Below are 10764 nucleotides of genomic sequence, written 5' to 3'. Positions count from 1 at the left end.
CCACGCACCCGCAGCTGAGGGGCGCCCGGCCGCCGCCTCCCCTTCCTCCGCTCCCCGCGCCCGGTTCCCCGCTCCCAGGAGGGTCCCGTCCCCGACGACGAGCAAAGTCCGCGCCCCGTGTCATGAGTGGGGTTGTCAGATGCGGCGGCCACCCGCCCTGCTCCGCTCCCCGCTGCACATCCCCCCTTCCCCTCCGCCCGGATGGTTCAGTCCGGCTCGGAGGCCGCGTCCCGCTGAGCGTGATTCAGCGCTCATTAGCATAGGGGGCGTGTCCAGGTCACGGCCACGCCCACGCGGCGGCCGGTCTGGGCCGGGGCTGTCCCGGTGCCACCGCCCCCCGCCGTGTCCCCTGCCCCCGGGGACACCCCCCGCCCCGTGTCCCCTTGCCCAGCCGCTGTGTCCCCGTTGGCGTGTCCCCCGTGGCGCGGTCTCTCTCCCAAGGGCCGTGTCCCCTGTGGCACATCCCACGCGCCCTGTCCTGTGTCCCCGCTCCCACCGCCCGTGTCCCTGGTGCCGTGTCACCCATGGCACATCCCCACAGCGCCATATCCCCCACGGAGCATCCCATGTGCCGCGTCCCCGGGGACATGTACCTCGTGGCACATCCCAGGTGCCAGGTCCTGTGGTCCCTCTCCCACGTGCCGTGTCCCTGGTGCCAGGTCCGCCATGGCATGTGCCATGTGCCACATCCCACACATGTGCCTGTGTATCCTGTCCCTGTGCAGGGCCCTGTCCCCTGGGCTGGGCTGACCTGCCGTGGGGTCCCCATGGAGGACATAGCTTGCCTTGCCAGGGTCCCACTCCACCTCCTCCCAGGGTTTGGTCCCAGCAGCGTTCTGCTGGCGTCCCCCACCTCCGCTGCTCACAGGGAAGGTGAGAACAGGATTCAAAACCTGCTCAGCAAATTCCCCGTCTACTGGTTGGACACCAACAGCCCTGTCCTGCAGGAGCCACCAGAGAGCCCATGGCGGGGACTGGCTCCAAGACATGTCGGCTCCGTGGAAGAGGCTGGCTTGTGGCCGGCTCTGTCACCAGGTCTTTACAGGGCCTGTGGCTGGGACTGGCTGGAAAGCACAGAGCTGGTGGGAGGGGAGGAGGGGGCTGTGGGGCACTGCCAGGGGTCCAAGTCCCAGAGGGGGACCCCATCCTGAGCCCTGGCAGAGGTGGGAATGGGGACTGTGGGTCCCACATGTGCTCCACCATCACCAGCACTGCTGCCATCCCTGTCACCACCACCACCATCCCCTCCATCACCACCAACATCCCCTCCATCACCACCACCACTCCACTGCTTTTCCTGCAGCATTGCACCCTGGGATGTGTAGCTGTCAGCACAGACCAGTATTGCTATTAGCTGGTGGTTGTTATTACTAATGAGCGTTTCCAGCAGCCCCGATTAACATCAGGAAGACTTTCACTGGGGTGGGGACAATCCCTGCCCCAGCCATCTGGAGCAGTTGGTTGTTGGGAGAATTTCTCATCCCTCTGGCACTGGTGGCCTTGGCAGTTTGTTCACCAAGTTTGGGCTGCAGAGGGACCCAGGCAGCAGGCAGATTTTCGGTGTCCTCAGACAATGGTCTTCCCCTTGTGCCACCGAGGTGTCCCTCCCAGGTCCTGCTGGGCAGCCTCCAGCCACCTGGTGCCATAACGCTGTCTTCTCCTCCTGGTGCCCAGCTCCATGCCAGCAGCTCCCCTGGTCCCACTGCCCCTCGCTGGCCAGCGCTGCCCACAGATCCTCCAGCACCATCCGCCGCCAGTGCTCCCGTCTGCCGGGCCAACAGCCATCACCGCCAAACAAAGAGCCTCCTTGTAGCAGTGAGCTCACGAGTTGCAGCAGCGGCGGCACTTTGGGGACCCCATGTCTCCAGAAGGGCTGAGCTCCAGCTCAGTGGGACCCCCCAGGGCCCAGCTTCTCTCCTTTCACTCTTTGGAGCTGTGAGACGCCAGGAGCTTCCTTGTCCCTGTGCTGTGGGTGCAGCCAAAATCCTGGGGCACAAGCTCCTTGAGCCAAGCCCCCTTGTCCTTCCCCCTTCCTCCTTCTCCTCCTCCTCACCCTCCCATGCTTCTCGTTTGGGACACACTCAATGTCTCTGGGTCTCCATTCTCTAGCACTAAAGGTCCCATAAATTGATTTGGTTTTCACCAGAAAATGCTGATTCATAGAAAGGAGTTTTTTAAATGCTTTTGATAATGCTTTCTTCCAAAATATTCCATTTTACATTTTTCCCCATATTTATTTAGCCTCCCTACCCCCTGCTTGTCTTCCTGCTGCTGGAGCCAGCCGGGCAGAGGCAAGGAGAGGCTGTGGTGGGGCTGGCGTGGTTCTTGCCACACATCCCAGTACAAACACTCTCCTCTCTCTGGGGTATGTGTGCGGGGAAGGTCTGGGTGCTGGAGATGGGAGCATCCATCTCCTTCTATCCACCTGGGACTGTCCAGTCCTCCTCTGCTCACCCTACACGGCCCTGGACTGACCACAGCTGACGGAGGGATGACAAGAGATGCTCATCCTCCCAGGATGCGCGTGGAGTCCCACTGGTTGCCCCAAGAGTGGCTGTGATGGGTGGAGTGGGTGGATGTGAGGATGCACAAAGCCGATGTGGACCAGAGGAGCGGAAGGACCATGTGGATGTTGGTGACAGCACGTGCAACCTTGTTGAGCTCCCTGTCACGCCCGGGTGCCAGGTGTGTGGGCGGGGGTACCCAAGAGTAATTTATCGCTATTAAATCTATTTCTATTTAAAAACATGGTATTTCCACCATCACTAATGCTCTGCTGCTGCAGCTGGGTCTCCCAGCCCGTGCAAAGCCCAGGCCGACGTGCACCACTTGGCTGGGGTCTCCTTGGAGCGGGGCCAGCTCTGCCCCCATGGATGCTGCACCCCATTCAGCCCCCCTGGGGTGCCACTATCCCCACTGAGAAGGGTCTCCCCGAGGTTCTCCTGCCAGCTTTGGTTTTGCCTTATGGAGGGGCGGGGATGCTTTTGTCCCTAGGGAAAGGATGGCGAAAGGAGGGAACAAAATTCGACCCAAAACTGGGAGGAGAATGCAATATGGAAGGCAAAGAGCCAGAAACCCTGAGGCAGAACAACCCAAATTACTGTTCCCACAGCAACTCAGAGTGCCAGGCAGACGGTCCCTGGCTGCCACCGACCGTGCACACCTTCGCTGTGGGGGCTGGGAGCTTCTCATCCCCAGCTCTGCCTTCTAATTTTGGGCACCGCACCAAATGCCACCAAGGGGTGATGGCCAGGTGGTGCGTTCCCTCACGACAGATGCCTTTTCAATGCAAAGACCTCCGTCCAAACCTCCGTCTTTGAATGGACAAAACGTGCCGGAGAATGATTTAACTCAGGGCTCCGGGTTTCATGGGCTGCTTTTAGTGAGCAGGAGCCAGCCGTGGCTGCGGGGGCTGCCGTTGGGGACAGCGGGCGCTGCCGCCCTGCCCTGCCCCCGGCCGGTTTTGGGAAGGCGGATCAGCCGTTGGCCAGGGGATGGGTCCCCGCTCCAACCTCCTGCTTCTACGCGCTGCAGCCATGGCGGTGGCTGGGCCTGTGTTGCGAAGCGGGGCTGGAGGGGGTCTGGAGAGCTGGCTGGGAGCACCCTGTCCCTCCAGAGCCCCTGGAGCCTGCTGCTGGGTGCAGGACGAGCCCAGGCAGGCTCCGGCCAGGGCTGGGGAAGGGGGTCTGACCAGGTCAGTGGAGCCGAGTGGGTGCTGGGCGTGGGGAGGGGGAAAGGAGGGCTTGCAGCGGACCCATCCCCCTTGGCCTCGGCAGCGAACACTCGCCAGTGATGGAGCAAACCTGGCCAGAGCATTTCCTCATCCAGCATCTTGGGAAGTACCTCACCAGAATCACATGCCAGAGTCACGGGGCTTGAGGGGGACCATGCCATGGCTCCTCCCCGTGTCCCTGGGGTGAAACCACCTCCCAGGAGGTCAGGACCTTGGGTGATTTGCAAATGAGGTTTCTTTTGCTCTACTTGGGTCTAAATTAACTGATTTCCATTCTGAGCTGTTAACTCCTTCTTATCTGGTCAGTTCTAGACTTTTTGATGAGGCAAATTAAGGGATTCTATTCTATTCTATTCTATTCTATTCTATTCTAACCTAACCTAACCTAACCTAACCTAACCTAACCTAGTCCCATTCCCTTCTCACTCTTTGTCCAGGACTTTCCTGCCCTATACAAAACTTCCCATCTCCCTCTTTTCCATGCTGTGTTCGTGGGTGAACGCAGCCAGGAAATCATTCTTGCTTCTTACAGTTTCTTCAGCTCCTGGGGACAGAGCAGAGAAAAACTGTTTGTTTTTTTTCTACCCTCCTTTTCCTGACATGCCCCATCAGGAGGCAAGCAGGAGGAGCTCCAGGTCCTCTCCAAGACCACACACCGTGCATTGGCTGGCCTTCTCCATCCCTCCTGCAGCAGGGCATCCATGCCTGGACCCCACCACTCAGCTGGCAGCTGGGATCAGCCAGGGCTTCCCACAAGGAGGTTCTGCCCGTGGTTTGAAAATAGCATTTATTTGCTCTGGGTTACCATAGTGACTTGTGGAAGTCGCACGGTGCTGCTTCTGCTGCCTGGTTGGGTGAGTCTCTCTGACGTGGCACGACCAGCTAATTTAACCATCAAACAGACCCAGCAAAACGGCAGGAATTTCTTGGGTGTTGGGTGAGCTCCACGTGCAGCCTGAGCTGCCCTCTCACTGCTCAGCAACCCTCTCTTTAAGGTGCTGGATGCCCCTGCGGTGCTGCAGCACATTTTGGGTCCTCGATCGCTGGCTTTGCGTTGCTCGAAGGCGATGACATTGCTTCCCCAGTGCTGAGCCTGTACTTGTGCTGCACCTTAGAGCTCTTGAAGAGATACTAAGGGCCAGCATGGCAAAGCCCCTGCTGCAACCCCATGCTTGGGTTTTGGGAAGCCGGTCTGCAACTGGGGCAGTTGATGTGTCCTGGAGAGACACTTTTGGAGAGATGATGCTTGGTGAGATGTGGGTGCAGGCTGGAAGCTGGCGCTGACAGCTCTTACTCATCAGTGACCAGTGGCTCAGCGTGTAAAGCACCGCACGTGGCTGTGGTACATTGCACAAATGACAGAGCTCGTCCTTGATGCTGGACCTGGCAGAAGGAGCTCTGGCAAAGCCAGTGGGAGGGATGCTTGGCAGCTGGAGCCGTGTGTGAGGCTGTGCTCCCATGAGGAGACACCCAGAGCGGCACAGATTGGTCCAGCACTGGAGCCTCCAAGCCATGGGATTTTCCTGCCGGACGCTGCTGGGAGCAGGTTTGTTATCCCCCCTGCAGCAATGACAGACATGAGCCCACATGGGAGAGACAGGACCCAGCCCGGGAAGCAGCTGGGACTCACCTGTCTGTGGACATGTCTCTGCCAGCCCCAGGTGACCGAGGGAACAGCCAGTGCTGGGGTGAGGGGTGAGTTGGAGACAGGACATGTCAAAGCCCAGGGTGCTGTGCTCTGACTGCACAGCCACCTCTTTTCGGGGATGGAGCTGCTGGCAGCTTCAGAGGCTGAGCAGCCACAGGGCACCAAGGACCAGCAGCCTGATTTTGGGTCATCGCTTGGTGCCACACAGTTCTGGGGAGAAAACATGGGTTGGTTTCTACCAGGAAAGCTGAGGGCAAAGGCTTTCTGCTGCCTCGCCGGGAGCTGCTGCAGAGCCGTGTGCCAGGCTCCCCCGGCCTGTCCTTTGTCGCTGGGCTGGGACGGTGCCACGGCTCGGTCCCCGCTCCACACACCCGCTCCTCCTTTGTGCTGCAGCTCTCCCTCGGCCTGCGGAGCTGGCAGGCAGAGAGGAAAATGAAGCCATGGCCGGCTGGCAGGACACGCTGCCTTTCTGCAGAGCTGCCACGCGGTGAGAAAATCGCCATCTTTCTACTCCAAGCTGTGCCAGGGCAGGAGCCCCCCCTCCTCTGCCTCAGCTCTCACCAGAGTACCCTGCTACCAACCAGCAAATTAAATCCATTTTCTGGCACCTCCTGGGTATTCCTGCACAGCTCCTCCAGCCTCAGCTCCTGCACTCTGATGAAGCACCACCTCCTCTACACACTGCCTCCGGCCGGCTGCCGTGCTGTGCCGTGCCGTGCCAACCTCTCCTCCAGGTTTCTCATGCTACGGACTCCTCAACAACCAGAGATGAGATTGCGCTGGTGTCGCTGCCGGGCGTTTGGGAGTGCCCAAAGCTCCTCTCCTTTGGGGCTCATGGGACCAGGCCAGCCCTGCCTCCCGCCCTCCTCCCCTGCACATCTCTGCCAGGCTTGACTAATACACATAGAAAACGGTATTTTTGACTGGGTGAAGAAATTTGTCAAAACAGGGTTAGACTTCCCCCAGGTGGTCTGTGCATGATTTAGGGTGACCAGTTTTCCTGCAGAGGTGTTTCAGGCTGCAGGTCCTGGAAGCACCCTGATCTCACTCTGCCCCGGGGGTCCGAGGGCTCTGTGCTCTGGGCCCCCGCAGCCTCCGTGCTCTCACCATGGGGCACGGCATCTCTGGCGTCCCCGCAGTGACACCCCCTGCCCAGGCAGACAGAGGATGTGGTTGCCAGCTCCGTGTTCCCAGCCATGTCCTTGCTGCCCGGGAGTACCCAAAGCAAAGTGCTGCGGGGGAGCCAAGTTCAACAGCACCCGGTTATCGCTTTGTTTTAACAAAGACAAACGGAAAGGGAGAAGGAATGTGTTTTCCTTTGCTTTTGTTAGTTCCTTCTTGGGCTGTTATTTCCTTGCTTGGTTCGCTGGGGAATGGGAGCTGCCAGTGGAGCTGGGCTGGCTCCAGAGCTGCTGCCGGGCGAGGCACGAGGCCCTTTCATTTTAAGAGTCATTTTTCTGTTTCCTGGGTTTCACATCTCTCTTGCAGGCAGTTCCTCTCCTGCAACACCCAATGCGAAACACCACACGGCAGCGAGAGGACGGTTGGGTAATCATGGGGACCAAGCCCACATCTGGTTATCGGAGCTGCCCAGAGCCCCGCGCTGGGGTGGCCGCCTCGAACCCACCAGGCTGAGCCAGCAATGCTGGCCACCTGGCAAGCGCCTTTCCCAAAAGCATGGGTGCCTCATTGGAAATGAACATCCCATCGGGAATGAGAAAGACCATGACAATGCAGGAGAGGCCCCATCAGTGTGAGGGAGGAGTTTCTGTTCCTCTCGGGCTGTGGGAAATGATCATAAAACCCCACTGTGCAAAATTCATGTCCCAAGACGGGGTGGGCTGAGCTTTCAGGGTGTCCCTCGTCCCCGGCCTCATGCCTTGCCTTCTTCTCCACACCTCGGGAGAGAAAGAGCTGGTGCTTGCAGCCAGCCTTGTACCCAGCCCTTGGAGACTGTATTGTAAACCTGCCTTGCAGGAGACAGAAGGAAAACCCCAAGATTTCCCCATCAGCCACAGCCCCGAGGCTGAGATTTGCCGGATGGGGCGGCTGGCCCAGCTCCGTGCCCAAGAAGGGCAACCATTGCTGGCGGCTGCAGCCAGGGAAAGTGGAGGCAGGTCCAGGTGGGACTATGGTCCGTGGTGGCCTGGGACTGCTACAGCCTTTCCCGGGGTGCCAGAGCAGGGCTGGAGATGGCACTGGGGTTTCCTCCACCCATGCCCATCCTTCGCCGTGCTGGGCACAGCGTCACACACCTCCTCTGGGGGAAACGCCATCGTGTCTAGTCAAAGATAGTCTTAATCAGACTGCTTTGCCATCCTAGCTAAAAGACCACAGAGAAATCCAGAGACCTCCAAAGGGTCCAGTGCAGGTTTCTTAGCAGAGCAGGGAGCGGGTTGGTTACCCGTGGGTTCCTACTGTCCTTTTATATTCGTATTAGAGGAGCTCCCCAAGCCTCAGCCAAAGGCAGGGTCCAGCCGTGCCCACCACTGTCGGCAGGAGACCTGCTGCGCTCAAGGACCAAATGCCCAAGAGAGATGATATTTGGTAGGAGAAATTTCTGCGTACCATGTACCTGCAGCACAGACCTGCTCACCTCAATGGCACCGAAGCAGCAGATCTGGACCATGACCCCAGCGTTTCCAAACCCCAGTTCTCTGCTTTTTAGTGCTTTTTAGGTTGGTTACCTGCCATGGGCTCAGCAGGCATCACTTACTGGAGACCTGGAGTTTGGGCTCTCTGCTGAGGGCAGAGCCATGACTACGTTAACCACTGGGTTTTGAAGAAGACACAGCTGAGATGGCAAAGTACAGTGGATGAAGATGAAAAGGGCAAGAGCATTTGTGGATGACAAAAGATCACACAGGGATACTGGCTCAGAAAAGGGGAAGAGGCCGAGGAAACTCAGTGGAAATATGTGGGGGACACATGAAAACAAACAGTTCCTCTTTCTGCTGTATCCTGTAAGTCCAGTGCAGAAATTAAAGGGCAGCATATGTGGATTAAAAGAAGCTGATTTCATGTATTTTATTTACTGTCAGGTTTTGCAACACATTGGCACGGTTCAGAACGCCGAGGTAAGGAGAGCTGCAGCACAAAGCCCAAATGACAACGCAGGTAATGAAGCCTCATGCTCTCCAGCACTGCTTTGGGGGTTTATAAAACCAAGGGGGGTTTACAGTGGGAATAAATTCAGCTTTCCGAGTCCTCTGTCTTTTGAGACGGAAGGAAACACTGTCACCTTTAGTGCCTGATGGAAACCAGGGACAGCTAGGGAGTAGCGCGGGGGGGAATTTTTCCCAGAGGGGGAAAGTGGTCAGGTACCGCCTGGTGTGTGCCAGGAAAGGGAGGACACCTCCCTGTACACAGGGATTCCAGCCCCTTAATTAAGGCCAGGGCGGTAAATCTCCATCGAGCCAAACATCCCGAGCCAAAACTGAGTTTGGTGCCTCCTCCCTCCCCTCTCCAGGAATCAACATCGCTCTGTCCTCACCCTATCTCTCACCCGCAGCTGGCTCCGAGCACAGAAGAGAGCGGGGATGTGCATGGTCCTGGGCCTCTACCAGGAACACACCATTTCTTCCAAAAAGAGATTTTTTTTTTCCCATCTGCTGCCACAGTCAGGATCACGCGGGGCAGCCTGAGCTGAGGAATAGCTCATTATTCAAGAATGCCTGTACAGCTACGTATGTATTAGTAATATTTGCTGATGCACAGGCACCACGCTCCCCCACGTTCCCAGAAAAGCTGCCGTGAACTGCAGCAGCCCTGGCAGAGCCTGCAGCACCCGGCTCCTCGCCGCTCGGTCACCGGGAGAGGCGGGCAGGGAGCTGGACAGGGTCAGCAGCCCGATGCTCCGGACCTCGCTGGGGAGCCTCCAAGGACCACGGAGTCACAGCACACCCCCCTGCAGGAAAGGCAGCGGGAAACACTTGTGATTGGGACAGACAGATTCTTGGTCCCCAGAGGCTTTCAGGACAGATCCCCTCCATGGGTGTTTCAGCGACTGTGAGCGACCAGCAGCAGGGAAGGTTGGTCCGAGACAAGGTCCTTCATAAAAGCACCGGGGGTTGCTCAAGGCCAGGGCAGAGCCGTTGCCCAGAGGACACCAGCTGGCTCAGGGTTTCAAGTGGGACCTGCTGGACAAGCCCCAGTCACGCAGCCCTGGGAGAAGGGAGACCCTGTGCCTGGGGACAGGAGGGACAGAGCTGCTCCTGTGGCCTTGGTGTGACCGGGGAAAGGTGCTGCCGTGGCAGGGCCCGGGCTGCCGAGGGGTCTTGCTGTCCTACACGTCTGCTGCCGTGCCGCTGAGAGCCATGTGTTTCTGCAAAAGCACTGTCCAGAAATTCAAATTGTTCTAATTCTCCCTCTTTCCTGTGCAGGCAGCACAACTCCTTCAGCCTGGGGTGGTTGTTCATCATGTGCCTTTCACCAGCCGCAGCGAGAGGCTGGATTTGACATCCCTGCACTTCTGAGAACCTCCCAGGCTGGAGACACACTGACCTGGGGAAGGGAGAGGACCTTGTGCAGCCATCTCTCAGTCTCCTTTAACCTCTGCAAGTGCCTCTCGTTAGTAGGGTACAGATTAAACATTAAGCCCTTAAAAATATCCTGTGCCTCACAAAGCCAGCGCAAAGGCAGGGCAGGAACTGGCTTGTATGAATGGTCATGAGCGTACCCTTGTCGTGTGTACTAGAAAACACAGATCCAGCCCCTGCAAGTAGGTTCTGGCTGTGCAAGAGAGGGATCACGGCAGAGGTCATGGGATACAATTCAGACCAAAGGCTTCTGCTTGGAAGTTGTTTATGCTGATTAACGGGCTAAGAGCTAGCCCTTCCTTTTTCTTTCGGGCAGCCTTGGACCCTCTTCTTTGCAAACAGACCTTCAGGGCAGCCCAGGATTCGGGGCAGGCACCAGCTGGAGGTCGCTCTGACCCAGGGAACAGGCTCGAGCCAACATCTGCTCCCACCAGCCAAAGGAGAGGCACATCTCTCCCACCTACAGGCTCGAAATTCTCTCCGAGATGCCAGTCCAAGCTAGAGACAGCCCCAAACCCGTCAGAGGGTCGAGCACAAGGCAGGCAACCATCCTGGAGAGAGAGAGAGGTGCTTTGACTCTTCCTTGGAAACTTCTCCACTTGCCCCTACCTCCATGCCCAAGGCTGTGTCGAACATGTTATTTCACTGAATTTTCACTGAATTTTTAGAGTTGGAAGGGACCATAGAGATCATCTAGTCCAACTCCAAGTTAATCAAATTTCCTCTGCTAGTCAGTTATTCCCCCAGTGGTTTCCACTTCTGCAATTTCAAAAATCTGTACATGATTATGTTATTGCTCATTAGGGAAGGAAACTGTCCCAAGAAGACCCACACCCTCAGAAACA

At 57.7% G+C, this 10764-nt stretch overlaps 1 protein-coding gene across 1 annotated transcript in view; it reads right to left on the bottom strand.

The window, feature by feature from the left end:
- The window catches only part of ATP6V0C (ATPase, H+ transporting, lysosomal 16kDa, V0 subunit c), a 12686-nt gene extending 11697 nt beyond the window's left edge, over positions 1-989 (bottom strand). The window contains exons 1-2 of the mRNA XM_014958687.1: positions 752-989; positions 9-71 (exon numbers count right to left, since the gene is read on the bottom strand). Coding sequence (XP_014814173.1) covers positions 9-71; positions 752-989 — 301 coding nt within the window. The remainder of the gene's footprint in view (positions 1-8; positions 72-751) is intronic.
- Between the last annotated feature and the right edge of the window lie 9775 nt (positions 990-10764).

This window comes from Calidris pugnax, unplaced genomic scaffold (genome assembly GCF_001431845.1).
Source record: "Calidris pugnax isolate Ruff unplaced genomic scaffold, ASM143184v1 scaffold244, whole genome shotgun sequence".
In the NCBI taxonomy this organism is placed as follows: domain Eukaryota; kingdom Metazoa; phylum Chordata; class Aves; order Charadriiformes; family Scolopacidae; genus Calidris; species Calidris pugnax.
Note: the sequence above shows the minus strand (reverse complement) of the source record. Positions and strands in the feature narration are given on the sequence as shown.